Below are 21130 nucleotides of genomic sequence, written 5' to 3' on the forward strand. Positions count from 1 at the left end.
AACTGGTGCACGATGTCTTTCTACACTGAATTTTGGCCTAATCCCTCTGCTCAAAATAGAATCATGTATCACGTTGTTAGTAGTTCACATGTGTGGCTGCTGATTCAGTGGTAGAATGATTTTTTATGGAACCAGCAACAGATTTTTTTTAAAACTTGAGCTTGGTCTGTGGTGGGTACTTTTTGCTTGTGTATGCCTCCTGATTGGTTTGGGAGATGGGGCAAGATAGAGCCTCCACCTCTGCCATAAACCAAAGCCCTGCAAAGGTGGGCAGGGCAGGAAATGCTTTGACTCTTTCCTGCTTGTTCATGAAGAGGTAAGAGAAAGGCACATGAGAATGCAAAGTGGTTATAAGAGCGTTTGGAACTTGGTTCCAATAAAGGCCTTCTTTTTGAAACAGCAAGTAAGATGGGTAACTCCCTGGCTCTATTTCAGTGTGTATTTTAGTAGAATTTATGAGGCACTTGTTAAAATTGCAGATTCCTTAGTCTCAGCCCCAGAGATTCTTGGATGGGGCCAGGAATCTGCATTTTAATCAAGTCCCCAGGTGATTCTAAAATGTACTTTGAGAAACTCTGGGTTAATCCCAGCCCTGCCTCTCCTGGGACTTCAGGTAGCAATGTCACCTTCTGGACAAGGTATTAGGAAGGATTAGGAACCAGTTGGTCAGCAGCAGGCTTGGCACAGGTCTGGCTGTTCTCAACCCAGTTCCAAACTCCTGGCTGAATGGATCCTTGTTAACTTCTTTGAAGCCATGTTCAAGCAGGTCTTTCTTTGTGTAGGCTGAGGATAGAATTTGGAATGTGTGTCAAATACAGGCAGATGACTAAATTGTGCTCAGAGCAAGGAAAGAAAGGGGCTTCTTGGGTCACTTCCGCCACCAAGAAAGCTGTCGTTACTTTGAGTGACACCAATGTCATTTTTGGGGCCAGGGAAGCAATGATGGGGCCAGTTGCCTGGCCAGTTTCTGGGAGAGTCCAGTCCTAAGATAACTCGTACATGGCTGCTGTGCACCATGATGGTGCTGTGGCCTTCAGAGGGGGTAGCCAGCCCAGCCTTCCCCTCCCACCTTACGAGTTACCCCCGGGCCATCCTTACAGCCACCATCTCGAGAATCTGACTTGGGGAGTTGACAAAAGGGAGTGGTGTTCCCATGTCTATTAGTTTTTTTTCTAATAGGGAAAAATGCTGTCTTGGGGCTGAAACCTGTAATTTGGTGTAGCTAGACCATGTCCCTTAATTATTTCATCATCTTTTTTCTGCAACTATTACAATGCTCTTCTTTTTACTTATTAATTTAAAGGAGGTAGATGCCCTTAAAGTCTCCTTAACTCAGCCATAGTCACTGTGTTTTCCTTTCTCTCTTTCCTTTCTCAACTGGTTTTTCCTCCTCATCCTTCCCCACCAAAGTTGGTCATATTTCTCAGCCTCCCTGTGTAAGCAGAGGGAGCAGTGGGCTTCCTTCCTCTTTTTCTTCCCGCTTTCATTTGATTCATCATAATTCACTAAGTGTTTGGGCTAAACCAGGTTGCATGTGAGACACGGCCTGTCGTGTTAGCTAGTGGCTTCACGGTTCTCTGGGCGCCTTTATTTGAAATGTCATTGCCTTGTGTTCAGTAGGGTCAAGGTGTATAAGAGAAGCAGAGGAAAGTGGGCAAATACCAGCACCCATAGAAAAATAAAGCTCTGGGAGATTAATTTCACTGGGGGAAGATTGACACACCTCCGCTCTTCATGTGGGTGCAGAATGGGGCGCATTATTGGGTCTTCACAGTGTTGCGTCAATAAGCACGGTCCCTTCGGTGGAGGAGATACCTGTTGGGTGTCTGGATAAAAGAGGGTTAAAAGCCCCAGAAAGGCCCACAGATTTGTTGATGACAGAGCAAATACCGCAGGGATGCCACACGTGCCTTCACCTGGAGACAGGTGAGCCTGTAATCAGATGTGTCAAGGATGGGTTGTTTCTAGGCATTTATGAGGCCACTTTTCTGTGCTCTGTGTTGGCCCAGCTCCCCTGTGACACAGGTAGCATTCAGTGTCCTCCTGGCCTGACCTGCGCCCCTCCCCCATTCCCCCCCCCATCTCACTCAACTCTCTCAATCCCTCATTGTTCTCTTTTTAGAACAAGAAAAGTTGGTTTTTTGCTCCTCTGATGAGTTTTTCCTTCTTGACATTTATTAATTTGCACTGGACTTACTAGGGTAAGAGAGACATTTCAGTTTGTTTTTCTTTTGAGCAAAAATATTTTTTTCCAGTACCAACGAAGAAATTTCTTGCAGTCATTTCCTAGTAACTGTGAATTTTTTGAGACTTTTTATGCACTTTGCTTGGAAGAAGGAGAAGCATCTTTTGGGTGAGGGGGGAAGTGGTGGCATGTGGCATCTCCCTGTTACCTTTGACAGGGGCTCATCCCATGTTTGGTGTCAAGGCTCAGACATCGTGCCGGGCACCTGCTCTCCTGTTCCCGCTCCTTTGGCGCTCAGCATTTTACATGAGACCAGCAGCGGCCAACCCGGGGGCATCTGTGTGAGCGTGTTGGTTCTTGCACGGGGTGCTGGACAGCCAGTGGCCGTTGAGAAGCAGTCTTTGCACATCATGAGTTAAGGGTGGGGACACCACTTTCTGTGTCTTCTTTCCACAGTGGGGGTGGTGAGGGCACAGGAAGGGGGTGCAGAGGTGTGGAGGATGTTCGTGTGGGAGACGCACAGCGTTGCTGGGCTTGTTGAACCGGGTTTTCAGTGGGCACATCAGGTTCTCTCTCGGGGCCCTGAAGCTTCCGTAAGGGAGGATGGAGATTTAACCGTCTCATGGTCGGCTCCGTCGGATGAATTCACCTCCCGTGCAGCTCGCACCCTCTCCCTCCACCTGCAGCGTCCCAGGGCTGCAGGATATTTTTTCTCAGACTTCAGTTTCACCCGCCCAGCTGCGGGTACAGGTAGACAGCAACCCAGATAAAAACCAAGGGCGCTCAAGGTCATCTTTTGTAACAATACCTTGGAGGCCAATGGCCTGTTCTTGGGGATCTTCAAGGAGGAAGATGAAGGGGGAGGAACTTGTGTGCCAGGAGCCAGTTCTCCACCGAGTATTAATAATCCTTAAACACTCCGAATTCCGTGAAGGGGACTTCTGCTTCTAGAAGCTCGTTTACCACCCGGCAGCTGAGCATTACGACGATCTTGGAATTTTCTGTCCTTGCTCAATCAGGTGGTCTAACGAAGCCTCCGTGGTTCCAGAAAACATTTGGGTGATCAGAGCGGTCATGGATGGCTGAACTGGAATCTGCCCTTTCACGTGGCTCCTCACCCCCCTGCCCCACACTCTCTTCCCCCCTCTCTCCCAGCCTCCGCAAGGCGCCACGGTTTGACTAAACTGACCTGGATTCTGGCTGATGCGATCTTCCAGGTAGAACCAGCCGGTGGGGACTGGCGTGTCATTGCTCTGATGGGTTTACTCGCAGAGTCCAGGGTGGGGGCTTCGGGGAGGCGGAGACTTGTTCAGGGAGAAAAGTGAGTGTCTGATAAACTGCCTCACCTCATTACCTAAATTTTGTTACAGAGGAAAAGACATGCAACCTTAGAAACCCCTTGAAGTGCTATCTTAGTCACCCAGCTTAACGTGGTGAAAACAACTTATTTGGCCATAGAGAGTGCTGGGCAAGGCCTGTATCATGACAAAAGTGTGTTAGCACCTGGGCCTCGAGTTCTGTTTGCCAAGGTGGTCACAGCCTAAGAGGCCGGGTTTCTTTGGCAGCCTGAGGTCCAGGGGTGTTTGTCAGTCCTGAGGTGAAAACACACAAATGTGAATCATCTCTCCCCTGTAGCATCCCTGCCCTGTTCGTGGTGAGGTCCCCTCGAGTTGTCAAATCTCTTTAGTGTAAAAGATAACACTATTTCTTGGTGGCCCTTTAAAAAGAAAAGAAAAAAACCACTTCCTCACTTAATCTCCCGTACTATGGAAATATACGGAAAGCACATTTAGTTAAAAGCTTGATTTATGGCACATGGTAAAGAGATTCCAGAAAGCGAGGAAGCTGAATTGGAGATCGTAAAAATACGTGCTTAGAAAAAAAAAAAAATGCCTGCCAAGATTTGGGAGTGGGAAAACAGTTTACTGGAGTGTTAGCATTGATCATAAGTAACTTATCACGAACAGTGGAATATTTTTGAATTATGATGATTAGAAAGGAAACTCCAAAACCGATGTTTCTAGGTAGAAATTGAAGATTATCTGAAGATATTATTGAAGAATATCTGATAGCGAAGATTATGATTTTGTGCAAAATAAAAAAAAGATGATAATCTACTAGTGCTGAAGGGAGTAGAAGGATATCAGAGGTGAGCAGTGAGAATTGCTGGAGGATCTGATTTGGAGAAGAGAAGCTCCAGTGGAACGTGGTGTCCCCTGGGGGAGCCTCCTGCCGGGGGCGGCGCCAGGCCCTCGACACAGCTTCGCGCTCAGAGTAGAAGGCAGTGGAGAGAAAGCCAGTCATATTTTACGGTCCCAGAGGGGATTTTAAAAGCATAGTAAAAATGCATGGAGGTAAAATTAAGACATACACATACCTCAGTAGACAGAGCAATCAAATTCTTATACTTTGGGCATTTTCTTACCTCCCCGCCCCACATACACTTTCTGTTTTTACAAAAGTATTTTCCGGATTCGTACATATAATCCGAATCTCTATACTTCATCTGAACCAAATTCCCATAAGTAGTCCTTTTTATAAACATGCTTTTTAAATTTTAGTAATAACGAAAGCAAAGTTTGTACTGGTTTTCCATTTTATTTATTTTTAGGTATTCTGTTTTAAAATCTGTCACATTCAACTCTTGTTGAGCACGGACGCTCTGTTTGGGGAAAGGTGTACATCTGTGTGAATTTTTGCCACGGGTTTGTGGATGTAGATTCCTTTTGGGTTGCAGGTTAGCTACAGAGCAGCTACCTTCAGACTGCATGTTCAATTTTCCCATTCTGAAGTAGCCCCTAAGCCACATTTGTCGTTAGGACTTTCTTACCCTCTGGCTTTCTTCCTGCTGTGACACTGTCCCCCCAGCTCCTGGATTCTTTATTTCTAGCTTGCTGGAACCTCAGCCCTGCCGGCTGTGAGCAGAGGGCCTCGTCTTCCAAATCAGCTGTGTCCCTCAGAGCTACATCCTCTTCTGCAGTCAGCCCTTATTGTCGCTGGGTTTTCTTTCTAGGTGCACACAGTTTGACATACAGTCATCCCTCACTATCCATGAGGGCTCCGTTCTGGGACCTCTGTGGATACTAAAAATGCATGGATGCTCTAGTCCCTTGTTTGTATATAGCAGTGTAGTATTTGCATATAGCCTACACACATCCTCCTGTGTGCTTTAAATCATCTCTAGCTTGTAATACCTAATACACTGTAAATGCTATGTAAATAGTTGTTACACTGTATTGCTTTTTATTTGTATTATTTTTATTGTTGTATTGTTATTTTTAATATTTTTGATCTCTAGTTGGTCCAGTTCGCGGATACAGAGCCCACAGATACAGAGGGCCGACTGTAGCTTATATACAGAACAGCCCTGGTTTCCAAATGCTCCAGGTTATCCAGAGAGAGGTGCCATTGTATGTTCTCTTGGATCTTGGTTGCAAATGATTCTAAAGACATTAAGAAAAATTGATGTGGTATTGGTAGCAAATACTAACCTGGCTCAGCACTGAGCATTTTGTTGGTTTTTTGCCTCACTTCATCCTTTCGTTAACTCTGTGCAGTTGGAACTGTTCCTGTCTCCTTTTTAACAGATGAGGAAAATCGGGCTTAGGAAAGTTAAGTGGCGTCCTGTGTTGAAACTGGGACGTGGACCCCGACAGTGTGACTGCACAGCCCCACGTTGGTGCGGTTGGTTGGGGTGCAGCCCACCCAATGTGGGGTCTCCTGTCATGCACGCTTACAGGGAGGGCAGCCCCAGGGTTGGCTGCTTGGCTGTGCATAGTCAAGGGGGCACCACACTGCAGGACGTGGAGGAGCCACAAAACCCAACCTGGTAGCAGAAGAAAGGGCCGAAAGCAACGATCTTATAATTTCTAACCTGTTATAGAAGTCAGTATATTTCAAGCAGATGCCCTTCGTTTTCTTTTCCCCTTGTTCATGCCTCAGTTCAGATCCTTATTATTCTAAAAAATATTTTCGTTAAGGAAAGTACTACTTCTAAAACATAAAAGGAATTCGTGTACATGGTAATGAAATCCAAATGGTCTAGAAAGTTCTGAAATAAAACATATTTTCTACCCCATCTCCCAACCCTTAATCTTTCTCCCCAAAGGTGACCACTGCTAAGTCTCTTATATATCCTTCCAGAAACTTTTAAAATTCCTGTGTTCTCACACCTCACTGTGGAAAGGCTGCCTTCCCCACATCCTATTCCGTAAGCTTCGCTGATGAGGGCAGTGATTTTCCGGGACAAGGTGCAGGAGCTCGGACCTGCCTCTGCGTGCTGGGCATTCCGGTCATCCGGAACCGCGGCCCCGGTGATTGCCCAGTCGGTTCCCCATCTTCACTGATTGCAGCACATCGTGCACCCCGACAGTGGAATTTGGGGACCTCTGGTGTCCAGCAATGAAAGGCTATGCTACCGGCCATGCAGAGGGTGTACTGGCTGCACGGTCTGCCAGGTCTTGGCCATTCGGGGCCTGTAGTATCTCATTGCTAGTCTGACTTTTACTAGCTTGGCTGGAGCTTCTAGCCCCTGATACAATGAGGGGCAATCTTTGCCGGTTCACGTGGAAGAACTTTCAGAAGACCTTTTTGTTCTTTGAAAACGTCATCCTCCTCCTGCATCCGTAGCACGTGACCCTGATGCAGAGTGAATTAGATAAACGGAAGAATCTGGGGAAGGTGGAGCAAACCTGCTCCTGAATCTTTCTGGGCCCCTTCTCTGGATGGAGAGCCAGATATTTATATGGACAGTGGAAGCTGGAAATCTTGATGTTCTCTGAAAATTCCCAGTTTCTGATGTGTCCTGCAGCCGAAGTCAGCTCACTACAGTGAGGTTGGACACCACGTGGATGTGAACTGTGGCTGGGGGGGGGGGTGGCGGGGCAGGGCGGTTTGGAGTTTTCTGTTTCACCCAGGTGGGGTTTCTGCCTCATCTGTGACATCCATGGGGAGCAGGATGGATCCCACGGGAGCTCCCTTTGCCTTCTTGTCCTTTCCTACCTGCTTCATCCATTTGCCTGTGCAACTTGGGTGTGAGGCGCTGAGCTCCAAAATTAACGCCCCCTCTTGCCAAAAGACTGCTCAGAAATGTACTCATGTACATTTTTAAAAACAATAGAAATTCCATATTAAAAATGGCCTACTTCTTGATTTTAATACTGAAAACAACTCCCTATTCCTAAGCTGATTGCCCTGCAATCCATTCTTGGGCATCTTCTTGAGTTTCCAACCTGCATTAAGGATAGTCTGGATTTACAAAGGAGAGACTCGAGGCTTTCTGAATGGGGACGTTCCCGGGGGATCACCGGCCCTCTGGTTCCCTGTGAGAAGGGTCCAGGACTCATCCTGTGGAAGTTCATCCCAACTGAATGTGTTCATCTGGACTTAGTCTTTGCCAGCTCGATTTAAAAGGTGTTTGTAAGTGCAGCTGGGGACTGCTGTCCACCAGTGCAGGGTACAGAAGCCAAGGTGGGCAGGTAGGCTGCTTGGATGGGCCATATTTAACCTCACATCCCAATTCCCTTGGGCCAAATCTTGTTCACAGTGTTCAAGCAGCCCGTGGTCAGACCAAGATTGGGTGGTAATCCTCACAAGTAGCTTTCAAGTGAGCTACATGAGTTTTTCTGTATAGAAACCAGTCAAGGGAAGATGATATATTTATGAAATAATCATTTTATCAGATGCAGACTGAAATGGATCAGGATAAATGAGAAAATGATGTGGTGGGAGAGGGGCTGTCCTGTATGATTACGAATAAAGGTATATTTTTCTTTCCGTTGACACTTTGACCCACGTGTCCAGCGCACTGGTTTCTGGAACTGAAGTTGACAGGCGGCAGCCCATTTTCACTGAATGGCCTGGCATCAATGTGTCTCCAGAAGGACTAGGGAGAAACCAAGTTGCCCCCAATGCCAGGATCTTGAGTTACCTTGAATAAAGGGACTGGAATGTCTTTCATATCCAAATCCTAGAGCCCTTCCCTCGAGATATTCTGCTTTACATTTCAAAAGACAGAGGAAATATGGAAGAACTGACTTCCTAAAAATTGTCATGAAATTTCATAAGCATGTGGCATTGACCCATGATCTGAGCAGGTCTAAGAGGAGATTGATTATCCGGGGAGCTCCAGTACAGGTTCAGGTATAAGTAAAAAGGCAATAATGAACGCAGAGCTGTCTGCATGTCCTCGGGGACTATTTGGAGGAATTAGGACAGAAAGAAGACATATTTTGATCAGACATGATATAAAAATTTTATTTGAAAACCTGACCTTAGTGACATCTAATTTGGATGAAATCTAGTACGGCATAGACGGGAGGACAGAAGAATCGGTATCCAGTGGTTTTTCATTTTGGTTCACGACTTTGGCCGGCCCCCATCCCCTTCCTTTCTAAGAATCGATATTCTGGCTGGGTTCGGGCTGACATCCGGCCTTCTCTGGTGGAGCCAGGATTACATCAGGGTCTTTGCATTTTGTATCCAGGTTTCTGCTGAGTCCAGCTCCTCCATGAACTCCAACACCCCACTGGTGAGGATAACAACACGCCTCTCCTCAACAGCGGACACCCCCATGCTGGCGGGGGTTTCTGAGTATGAGCTGCCAGAGGACCCAAAATGGGAGTTTCCAAGAGATAAGTGAGTACTTGTACTGGGCATTTCCCAGAAGGGAGACTCAGCTATAAATGGGGTTATCAGATTAACATTTTTTTCTATGACCTTTAACTGCAGAGATCTTGCTCTGATGATGTCAACATGAGTAAGATTATATTTCTAAATAACCAACTCCTGGAAAATAAGAGAATGGACTTTTTTTTAATAACTCCTGTAAAGCAGAGCTACTAAACCCTTTCTGGTCCCCAAAGAAGATGACATTGGTTGTCATTTTTTAAGTTTCTAGGCAATTCAAACCCAGTCAAATGGAATAAAAATAGAATTATCCAGTTTATAAAAACAGATCTGACATTCTGACTTTGGATTACTAGAACATGACTGTTCCATAGTTCATTTCTGTGTAGAAATTAGATGCAGAATATAAATTGCCTTAAGGATCTTTGCCCAGTGTTGCTGTTTTTAATGGTTATTAATGTCACGTTGGGCTGAAAAGCTTCAAATATGGTACCTCATATGTGATTTCTGTGGTCCATAATATTTTAATTATTGGATGGTACAGAGGTGTTATAATCAGTTGTTTGGTCAAAGCATGGCCACCTGGGGTTTGTTGATGGCCTTGTTGAGAGCTGTGTGTCTCATGGTCTGGCTTGAAGTCCACGTACTCTGGGCTCTGTTGGGCAGGATTCGAGTCCTGGCTCTGCCAGCCAGTGGCTGGGCAACGTTGAATGAATCGCCTGATTCTCTGAACTTCACTCGTATAAAACGAGTGTTGTGATACAGACCTCCCAGGACTGTGCATGATTCTTGGCTCATGCAAATTTCCTGTCCTATATTGGTAACTTGGGAGCTCTGAACTGCAAACCTCAGCAAGATCATTGTGCTGGGCACAGAGTCAGTGGTAGCCCTCGTCCTCTAGGCAGGGACCAACCCCCAGACCCACCTTCTGAAATAAAGTGCGACGGTCGTTGAGGGGCTGTCAGCTCACTTCTGGGGTACTTCTTGTAGTAATTAGAGTCTGAACAGCCTGAGAGTAATGGCAGGTGGAAATACCGACTACATTTCTGCACCAAATACACTGGAATAACCTTGACTGGCTTATACACAGCTGCCCTGTTTGTCTTGACATCTGCAGGAACTCCCTGGGATTATGTTAGGGAAGTCTTTAATGAACACTTCTTGTATACGTATATACAAATTTGGAAACACAAAGATAAGCTTTTCCAGAGACAAAATATGATGAGCTCAATTTAGAAGGGAGGGGTAGCTTTTGTGGCACTTGGGACTTTGAATCACCTGACTTCACATCAGTCTTATTTCCCAACAGCCAACGTAGAGACACTAATATGTACCGTAAGCTAGAATGGAGTAACTGTATAGACATCATTCAGTCAGAGTGATACTAGAAGTAATTTCCAGCTTACTTGTGTACGGTAGTGAAAAGACCATTCGTTCATTCACTCAGGACATGTTTATTGGACACTTACTGGTGAGACACCAGAGAAAACAAAAAGAATGTTTTCTTCCCCTATAGACTATGGAGAGAGAGCGGGGTGGTTCTTGTGAACCCCGCCAGCTCTCTAGTGTGTGTGATTATACAGGTGAGTTCATGTGCACATTCCTGTGTATATGTGATTGCATCAGGGAATTGTGATCATATTTTAAGAAATTGCAGTTTTAGGTTCACTTTTTGCCACCTGTGACAGACACCGCAGTCAACAGTGGGAGTCTGTGTGTGCCGACCTCTTAGCTCCCACCCCGGGGTACCCCGAGTGTGGAAAATCTGAGTGTTGAACATTTCGAAACAGCGTTTAGCACAAACGTAGGTGGAACAGATTTCCAATGAATGAAGGCTATTTAGAAGCAGTTTATTAGATCGGAGGCAGACTTATACAAAGAAAGGATTGTTATGCTTGTAGTAGCAGGGCAGTGGGACATAAATTAGCCATTTTTCCGATGCAAATGTTTATTTTCTGCCAAGATGTTAAATTTAATTTTGGTTCTGGTTAGAAACAAAATGACCTCAGCATAGCATGCACTGCCCCCGGTCTGTATGCTGAGCTTTTGGAAAGCGTTGTGTACTCACTGTAAATACTGTTTACTGATGGTAGCTCAGGACTTTGCTGTATTATGCTGAAGTTAAAAAACTATACTTACAAATATTCCAAAGCCTTCTCCATTCTGTTGATTTCTGGAATGTCTAAGGACGATATTTGGCTATGCGTATCATACACATAGAACTTCTATGCTTAGAAGTTTAATCTGTTGTGTTCACTTTGGATTTCCTTCATTGGTAATTGTATGTAGTCATAAGGACTTGTAAACTTATGTCAAAAAAACATTTCCCTAATTTATTTGAATTTTCTTTTTTCTCTAGTGAAAAAATAGAGATTCCTTGAAATGCTTTTAAGATTCACATCCTGTAACTTGGCAAGGAATGTGACCATAACATCCATCGGTATTTGAATAATAGTAATTTTAAAGTCCCTACTTTGCAGGGACAAAAAAAAAACAAGAACAGCCTTAACGTTTTTCTTTGAGCCATTCTAAATCACAAATATTTAATTGGCTCAAGATGAAAAGCTCGTCGTTGGCACTTAGGAAAGCTGACCACCTCACTAGCAAGGATACCTTCCATAAAGAAAATAAATCGAGAATACAAATGTGAAATTTAATAGCTGTTCCACTCGTAATTGACATTCTCTAAAACGTCACTAAGAAAATACTCGGGCGCGTGTGTACCCTGAGCCTCATTAGTTCCATATGATAAATATGCCATACTTTTGCAAGCCGCTGAAAGATTTTTATATTTAGTTCTGGAATTTCCCTCTCTGCACCCCTCACCAGATGCCATGTGCTAATCCCCTATTTACACATTTAGGCTGACGCTGGGCAAACCCCTGGGGGAAGGCTGCTTCGGGCAAGTGGTCATGGCAGAAGCGGTGGGGATCGACAAAGATAAGGCCAAGGAGGCGGTCACCGTGGCAGTGAAGATGTTGAAAGGTGAGTGGAGAGGCGGGAGGGGAGACAGTCTTATCAAGAATGTTCCTTTTGTGGCATGTGAACTCTATCACGCCAGGGGGTCAGAGAGCACATAGTTGACCTGGAGGTTGAGAAGTGTTCGGTATAAATCAGCATCTTGGACAGATGATTTATCTTGAGCTGTGTGTACTTATCAAAAAGAAAAGCCAGTTTTGTTAGAAAGCAGTCCCCCCCTGCACGGAGTTCTTCTTTCGCCCCTTCTAGATGGCCATGATTGTTCGTTTTCTCTCTGTGTTTATGTGCTTAGAAAATACTGACTCTCATAGGATTGGATTTCGATGGGGGTTAGGACGTGGGATGTGGGAGCCAAGGCCTAACCTGTAAGAAAAGGGAGATGAGCATTTTTGGAGGGGGCCCGGAGGCTTGGGGAGAAGAACACCTTCTCTTTTGTGTGAGGAGCAGAGTAAAAATGACACTGGTCTGGGAGAATCACTTGGAAGCTAAAAAGAAACTAACAGGATTGGGCTGATTCGGAGCCTCCTGGAACACGGGAACAATCGCCCTGAGATGGAAACGTCACGTCGCGCTCGGGGGAGTCTGAGCATTTCTGCATCAACCTTCCAACCCTGCTCCATGCCTGTGTCCTAGGAGCTTAAAGAACTTTTAACCATTAACTTATTCCTCCCACAGTATTCTTTTATGAGAAGAGTTACGGGGAACGGTCGCCTTATAAATCCTATTGTAGGGATCTCAGACAGGAGACCCCGGGCGGAGCGTTGCCCACGTTTCCGGGCAGGGAGGTCTGACCTCAGGATGTGGGCTCCCGCACGTGGGGGCCCTCCGGGGGTAGCCTTCTTCTGTCTCTCGTGGGTTCTCATGGGGTGATCATCATGTCCTTCCCTCGGGGGAAATAGCAGTCTGGAAACAGTCAAAAGGATGTTGATTTTTAAAGCTATTGATCTGAATGGCTCCCAAGGAAAACTAGGGTGTTTTGAGGTGCTCCCCACCTGGGGGCTTGATGCCAGGGAGGAGAACCGTGTTTTCTCACCTAAGGTGTCATGGCATCACCAGCAGAGGCAGTCCCTGGCTTTGTGTCTCTTTTGGCAGAACTTCTGGTTGGGGCTCCGAGTGACTTGGGTATTGCAGAAAGACAGGTCCGTGAGTTCTGTTTCTTCTGTCGTGCCAAGGCTGGCAGCCTTCCTTTTTAGGATGTAGAAGGACATTAGCCCCCGAGCCCTTGCGGCGTGTCCTTTTTTTATAGCCAGTGGATGGCTCAGAGCCTGGAGAGAGGGGGACATCCTGTGCCATGTGTCCACCAGTGTGGCTCCCTCCCCGCGTGTGGCGGGAGGCTTCCCTCTCCATCTACGCCAGCGTACACTTTGCACACGCAACCGTATCACTCTTCCTTTTGTGTGAAGCCAAAAAGCTCTTTGCCGCACGGTTCCTGTCCATGGCCCTGTTTCATCTTTTTTAAGTAAGCCAGGTTTTTCCATACCGAATTAGCTTGCAGGGGGCACGTGGGAAAGAGTCTTGCTACTTATTAGGAGCTCACTGTGAGCCCGTGTAGGTAGGGTCTGTGCCATTCCTGCTGGAAATTACAGAGCGGAGGTTTACGAAACTTTTTTTAGGATGGGAGTTGCACCCCCCTTTGAGAAGCCACTAGAAGTCGTGGCCTTACACCTGCTAAGAATACACGTGCATGCACACTATGGATACAGTTATGGGGTGCCCCCTGGATCCAGGCCTTCGCATGAGAGGCCTGGGTTCTAGACCTGTCTGGGCCTTTGTCCCTTCACTGATATAATGAGAGAGATGACTTGGGAAGTCTTTTCTAGTCCTAAGATTCAATTTCATGCTGTTTTAACTAAGTTTTGGACAGCTAACAGGGACAGCCGGTGAGTGCAAGGGTACAGACTGATTTGTGATGTACCTGATGTTCGTAGATGACGCCACGGAGAAAGACCTTTCTGATCTGGTGTCAGAGATGGAGATGATGAAGATGATTGGAAAACACAAAAATATCATAAATCTTCTTGGAGCCTGCACGCAGGATGGTGAGTAGGAAGAAAAAAATGCTTTTATCCAAATACTCCACCATTTAACGTTAGAATCATTTTGAAAACAGTTGGGCTTTTAGATCCTGCTCCCAGAGCCCCTCAAGTGCATGTTTAAAGATCTCTTTAAAATACCCTTAGGAAGATGTTCCCAGCCACGAACACAAAGGGGGCTCTGTGCCTGTACCTGGGGGACTGGCAAAAGGTGGGTGTCGGGCGACTTCGGATTTGAGGGCCTGGAGGGTCCTGTTATTTCTAGATCATAACCTGGAGGGCGTTTGGGGAAAGGCAGTCTCCTTGTGCTTTTGTTTTGGAAGTGCTAAGAGAAATTTCTCAAAATAAGATTCTGTGTTTTGGTTGAGATGCTCTTCCCTTAAAATGGGGATTGAGGAACTCACCTCTTGCTGTGGACAACAGATGGCTGAGCTCCCAAGAATAGCTTAAAAGAGGGGAAGGTGTTAGGAAGGGACACATTCTCTTCCTTAGTGGAGAGAGGCTGCAGCTTCTTCCATTGAATGTTTACTGATGCTTCGGGAATCAATTCGATGGTTGTTAATAAACTTGAAAATGCCTATCTTTGACTTCGCAGTTTCTCTTTTAGATCTATTCAGGAATCTGCAAACTTTTTTCTGCAAAGGGTGACCGTAGATATTTTAGACTTTTGTAGTCCTTATGGTTTTTGTTACAACGACTCATTCCTACCATCGTAGTGAGAAAGCAGCTCTAGAAGTGCAGAAATGAATGGGCCTGGCTGTGTGCCAATAAAATTTAATTACCCAAACAGGCAGTAGGCAGGATTTGGCCTGCAGGCTGTAGTTTGCCAACTCTCTAGTCTATACCATGGAGAAATTATTGCACGTGTGTACAAGGAAACATGTACAGGAATGTTTGCTACCTACTGTTTGTTATGGCCCAAACCTGGAAGCAAATGCCCGTGAGTACAGGGGAATGGATGAATAAAGTGTGGTGTATATAGGATACAGCTGTGAAAAGGAATGATCTAGACTTATTTTGTCAGCCTAATTGGGTTCCAAAAGGACAATGTATAGGGAGAAAATGTTGCAAAGCTCTACCTTTATTATTCATTTATGTCATTAAGAATAATATTTATTGATACACATATGTATGTGGATTAGTTAAAATGAACTGGAAGGATATACTGGAGGGAGCAAATTTTTGATAGCTGCTGCTCCCAAGAGGATAGGGAAGAACACTTCAGCTGTATCTTTGTGTATTTCTTAAAGCCTTTGAGGCTGTCAATCATTTTGGATAGATTAGGATGCAGGTACTCTGTTTTTATGTGTGCTTTTCTGTACGTTAAAACTTTTAAAAAACAACAACCGTGAAAAGCATTGGGTCATAATAACTAAAAACCCATTGCTGAGTCGAGGGCAGATCCCGGATTCTGTCTTAAGAGATGCTCTCCTCCCTCAACAGGACCGCTCTACGTCATAGTCGAGTATGCCTCGAAAGGCAACCTCCGAGAATACCTCCGAGCCCGGAGGCCACCCGGGATGGAGTACTCCTATGACATTAACCGTGTTCCCGAGGAGCAGATGACCTTCAAGGACTTGGTGTCATGCACCTACCAGCTGGCTAGAGGCATGGAGTACTTGGCTTCCCAAAAAGTGAGTTCTTCACATTCGACTTGGTTGGACAGAATCCAGTTAAAAATGTCTTTGAAGAAAACAGGCACTTTGGATGTGCTCATTTGCTAGATCAAGCCCTTGCATGTCTTGTATGACCTGGAAAATATTTACTGCATTATTCACATTCGGGTTTAATGAACTCTGTGAAGCCAGAGCAGCCTCATAAACCTGTAATAACACTGCAGAGATGTGCAGGAAAGATGTCTTTCCTTTGAGACAGGGCAAGGTTTGACTCTCTTGGGAATTCAGCTCTCCAGGTGGAGGATGGCTTGTTTGGAGGGTGTTCCCTTTAATTCTGATGATTTTTTTGGGGGAAGGGGCTTCATTTGTTTCATGATTATTCAGTTTTTAGACATAGACTTTAGGTTGTTGTGCTTATGGTTTCGAGTTTGATATGGCATTAAATAGTCCAAGGATAAAGATCAAACAAAGGTGTATTTGAGCACCAGTGAGTCCTGGGTATCTGAGTTTATTTTGATTCATTTGGCAGGTGACCCTCTGTGGTTAGAAGTTGGCCAGGTCCCCTGAGGTGAATTGCCTACATTCCAAGCATGCCACTCATGATGGAACTTTAAACATTTCAGTTATTCTGAAATGTTAGACAGGTGCCCAGATGTCCTTGGGGACATTTCAGATGACCCAAGAGACCCTTCCTTAGACCCACAGTCCAGGAGGAGAGCTGCAGAACTGCCTCCGTGGGCAGTGGTGGGCTGGGCTCCTACCTGTGGTGGAGCTTGTTCCAGCATCAGGAATCCCTCGGGTCCCTACAGAGGTGAGGTCCTTTGGTGGATGTGGACCCTCTGTCACCTGGGGGCCTGGGCTGCTTTGAAGGGTCACAAGCTCAAGTCTCCACAGAGGCCATGCCCGTCACGTGAGTGAGTGAGGCGGCCCATCAGATCCCTCAGAGATCCCAGGGATGGCTGTACCTCTGCCCTGCTGTCTGGGCATGTAGGAACATGGCCCAGAGCTACCACATGTTCTGGGTTGTTTATTTTTTTTTAATTTTTAAAAATTTTTATTCTTAAGAGAATCCAGAGTTTAAGATTTTTTCAAATTTTTTTCCCTGTGAAATTTCCCAATGTATAGGTTTTAGGAAAGTGATTAAAGCATAGTGTTGAGTTCTGTGATTATGTGTGTGTGCACAAATGGGCAGGGCAGTTTGCCAATCAAAAGTCTTTGGCATCCAGAAACAACCAGACAGCCCCAGAATGTGGGGCATTTGACAAGACACTGCTCTAAAGTGTCAGCATTGTGAAAGACAGAAACTGCTGGGGAGACAGTTCTAGATGAAAGGGGGCTGACCAGACAACTACTAAATGCAATGGCATGACCCTGGGCATGATGCTGTTGGGGGGAGGCGGGCAGCTCTTACAAAGCACATTCGTGAACACTTGGAATTTGAATATGGCTGTATGATATTCCCGATGATATTATGACACCAGTGTTGATTTGGGGGTGGTGGTAGTGGTATCGTGTTAAGGTAGGAGAGAAATGCCAAAGAATTGGGATGTGAAGCATCAGTGATACTTGCAACTCACTTTTAAATGGTTTAGTCATAAAAAATGTATATGGGGTGTGTGTGAGCGTACCTGTGTCTGTTTGTGTGTGGAGTGGGGTATGTGTGGGGAGAGAGGAGAGAGAAAGTGTACGTAGCAAATCTGGCCAAGGTGACCAACCATTGTACTGTCCCAGCTCTTCTGTAGCTGTGACAGTTCCTGGAGAGGACTGGGGCAGGCAGTCTGTCCGCAGCTGCAAGCATGGATCCTCTGGTCCTGGTCACTCCGTGCCGCCTCCCCCGTGTGCTGGGGGAAGTCGTCCTGCACCTGGCAGGGCGCTGCTACTGATGGCCGCGGGGTAGGAGTGCCGGCCTGGTCATTTTGCTCAGTTCTTCAGCACACATTCCCAGGGCAGTGGATGCCTCATGCCGTTGGTCAGGCTGTCCAGTGAGGGGGCCGGAATGGACATAGTCCTTAATCTCTTGGGGCAGAGACCATGGGCGACAGTAGGAGAGATTGACAGTAAATGTGGGGATGAAAATAAGTATGTAAAAGAAAAATCGAGAAACGTGCTGTGGAGGAAACAAACAGTGGGATGAGGCCCTGCTTCTTTGGGCCTTGAAGACCCAGGCGAGGACGCTGCCGTGGGGAGCCATCGACTGGGGGAATAATCAGGTCGGGTTGTGCTTTAAGGTGTCTCTTGCTGCTGCTTTCATGGCAGACAAGAAACCTGAGTTCCTGTGAAGGTGACAGTGGTCGGGGCTGAGCCGTGGGTACATGGGGCCAAAGACACTGAGAGAAGCCAATGGGTTGGTGTTTAATGCGTGTTGCCATCGGGATAGTTAATGGATCCATTAGGGATCCGGATCGTGATGTCCAGATTTCTAGCTCGAGGAACTGGGCGGTGGCGCAGCCTCCCAGGATGAAGGACGATTTGGAATCAGGGTGGGGCGGGGGGCATAGATGGTGAAAAATACACAGCTCATCTTGAACGTATCTGGGAGTCACTCAAGGGAACATGTCAACCACGAAACTACAAACTACAGCTCAGCTCCCAGGGGTGGGCCGAACACCTGGGAGCCGGCACAGGCGGTGGTTGTTTCAAGCCGTGGGAATGAACAAATCATCTGAGGAGAAGCTTAGAAGGGGGAAAATAGAAGCCCAAAGTCAAACCTCGAGAAAACTCAAATACAGAGATTGGCTAGTGTGCGGGAAAGAAATAGCAGTGGAGGCTGAGAAGGCACAGTCTGAGAGGGGAGAAAACCAGGATTTGGTTCCAAAGCCCCTTGCTGGAGGCCACCTGCAATTAAGGACCCAGAGTAGGTTTTAAACTAGTGGTAGATGAAGATTTTAAGAACGGCGCCCTTGGGAGGAGCCTGCTTCCAAAATTGGAGGGCTTATTCTTCAAGGTAGAGAATGAAGACCGAGGGAAAAGGTCAGATCTTGGCCTCCCCACACCCGTCCTCTCACAACAGGGAGCCACGGGCTTGTTAGAGAATGGCTTCCTGGAAGGAGAGGGCAGAAAACTATTAAGTACACTGTCATTGAGGTTGTGTAAGTGTGAAGTCAGCTCAATAGGCATGGACTGTGCCAGACTCTCTGCTCAGCACCGGACATGGTGACACGAACGTGCCGTGTCTGAACTCAGGCAGCTCTCAGTGGTGTGTGAGTTTGGGGCGGGGGAAGGGGGTGCAGACAGACAAGTAAAGACGTGCTGTGGTGTATACAGTAACACAATTAGGTAATGGGGTATTTGAACCTTACACAATTTATAAAATCTTTGCTATTTTTAGCTCAAAGCACAGTGATTTTTCTTCTTTAACCAAATCCTAAACCCAATTAAACCTCCAAAGTGTTAAACCTGAGCGGATTTTTTTTAAAGGAAGCCCTGGCTTCCCCATCTGTAAAATGGGTCTAATAATCCCCAACTCATAGGTTGCCATGGGGATGCAATGTGATCAGCCATCCAGGGCACCCAGCACGCTGTGTGTATCACAGGGTGTTAGTCTTTCTTCACTCAGCAGCCACCCGTTGACCTTCACCTATAGAAAAATGGAATCCCAAACTGTCCTGGGCCCTGATTATACAAAATGGTCAGCTCTCTGTGCAGGAGACCAACTCAGGTTTCTGTGGATCATGGGGATTTGGCTTGCCTTTACTTATTTTCTTTTTCTTGGGTATTGGTTCCAAGTCTCCTCTTGTTCAACCCCAGGGGTGGGCATTGGTGTTTCCTAGCATCCTGGCATGAGGGATGTCCGTGCGAGATTCTCCTCTTGCTGAGAAGATGGTGGCGGTAGCTGTGGGCAGCATCTCTGTCCAAGCTGAGCCTGGTGCGTGGTCAGAGCCCAGTGCGTGGGAAGCCACATTCTTCTGACCACACAGCTTGCCAGACACACGGAGCTCGTGTCGGCGGGAACACACCACCGGGAGAGTTTGGCCCGGGGCTTGGAAGTTCAATTTGAGGAGGTCTCCAAAACTGGGAACGTTGCTCTCGCCCCAGCTGAACCTCCAGGCGGCTTCTGGGAGCTCTCACGTTTCCTGCTTCCAGTCTGGCCAAGAGCAGGCGTGTTTGCAGGGCTTTCCTGCTGTCCGTTTCTGATCTCAGCCCGTCCAGCGGGCACGGAAGCGTATGGACACAAGGAGCAGTTGGGGCTGGGGCAGAATAAAGTAATTCCGTATTCATATTTCAGGGACTGTTCGACATCTTTTTTAATTGGCCATTTCTTAGAGCGTCGAAGACCAGCCCCATTGCAACCTTGTTGAATAGATTGATGAGACTCTCTGCTTCATGTGCTAGCCAGCCTTTGCCAGTAACCTGTGTGAACGCTTTTGATGGGGGTGTTTGCTTACTTCTGTATACCTTACTTCTTCCCAAAATAAGGGGTGATGCCTGGGGACCCTAATTACCATGTGTCATGATGAAATCTTGGTATATTAAAGTGTAACTAAAACAACAGCTTACAAAAGCATATCATTTGTAGAAAGGAAAACAAAAGTCAGAATACCTAGATCTTTTTGAGACCAAAGAGTATTGCGATGATAAATTAGCTGTTCTGTAGCAAGCATTTCAGCATTTAGTCCTGATGTATGTGACAAACACAGGCTGAGCCCTTTGTGCGGGCCAGGTGCTGTGACGGCGTGGACTGAGGATACAGATAGGTGGGCATTGGTCACGAGAGGCCAGGCAGGGACATGATCGGTTATTTCAGAAACATAAGCCCATGGGAAGTGTAGAAGGTGCAGTAGGGCTCCGAAGCACAGAGACCCACTAGCAGGCAGTGGGGCAGGGGTGGGCACTGATGACCACCTGGACTGAGGGAGTAGCAGTGGGAGAGCAGTTCTGGGGACAAATTGGAAATTACTTGGAGTTGAAACGAACAGGACCTGGGAAGAGAGTGTGAACGGTGCCGGCGCACAACTCTCTGATGAAGAGAGACAGAGGGTGAGAATGAAGGGAGTAGAAACCTGGAATTTGAGATGTCAAGGGGACATCAGTATGGGAATGTCCCATAGCCTGCTGATAATGAGAACCCCGGTCTCAGGAGAGAGGTCAGGATGGAGACAGGAATTTGCGAATACGCGAATGCATCTAAGAACTGACACCGTGAGGATACACGGAAATACACACATGTAACGGGGCGGCTGCTCTGCTTGGAGGCTCCAAGGAGGAGGAGGGAGCCAGCCAGGGTCTGAGAGGGGTGGGGAGAGAGGGAGAGAACGAGCTGGAAGGAGGAGGGGGTGGGGAGAAACTCAGCACAGGGCAAGTTTTCAAAAATGGGCAAGAGATCGGCAGCGTTCGCAGCAGCAGAGAGGGAAACACCGAGGGGCTGGAAGAGGTCGTGTGGGCCTAGCAGGTGAGAGGTTCCTCCTAAACTTTAGGAGGGGCAGGGGTGGCAAACAGGCTCGAATGTCTAAGCAGTGACCAGCAGGTGAAGCAGATGTGATGTTGGAATTCAACCAACTCTTCTGGCAATTTGTCTGTGAAGGCCAGGGGGGGCTTGTACTGAGATAAAAGGTTTTAGGATGATCTACTTGCATCCGTATGTATCTGAAAGGAGGACACCAGTGTGGTTGGGCAACTGCAGATAAGAGGGATTGGGGTTATTTAGTCTGCCTTTGCTCTTCACAGTGATCGGTCCGTTTATTTATGTATTC

The 21130-nt window shown here is 46.7% G+C and overlaps 1 protein-coding gene across 1 annotated transcript in view; it reads left to right on the top strand.

Moving 5' to 3' along the window:
• The window catches only part of FGFR2 (fibroblast growth factor receptor 2), a 101332-nt gene that overhangs the window by 70431 nt on the left and 9771 nt on the right, over positions 1 to 21130 (top strand). The window contains exons 10-13 of the mRNA XM_012642382.1: positions 8670 to 8821; positions 11676 to 11797; positions 13720 to 13830; positions 15268 to 15533. Coding sequence (XP_012497836.1) covers positions 8670 to 8821; positions 11676 to 11797; positions 13720 to 13830; positions 15268 to 15533 — 651 coding nt within the window. The remainder of the gene's footprint in view (positions 1 to 8669; positions 8822 to 11675; positions 11798 to 13719; positions 13831 to 15267; positions 15534 to 21130) is intronic.

Source organism: Propithecus coquereli, unplaced genomic scaffold (assembly GCF_000956105.1).
Source record: "Propithecus coquereli isolate 6110/MARCELLA unplaced genomic scaffold, Pcoq_1.0 Scaffold179, whole genome shotgun sequence".
In the NCBI taxonomy this organism is placed as follows: Eukaryota; Metazoa; Chordata; class Mammalia; order Primates; family Indriidae; genus Propithecus; species Propithecus coquereli.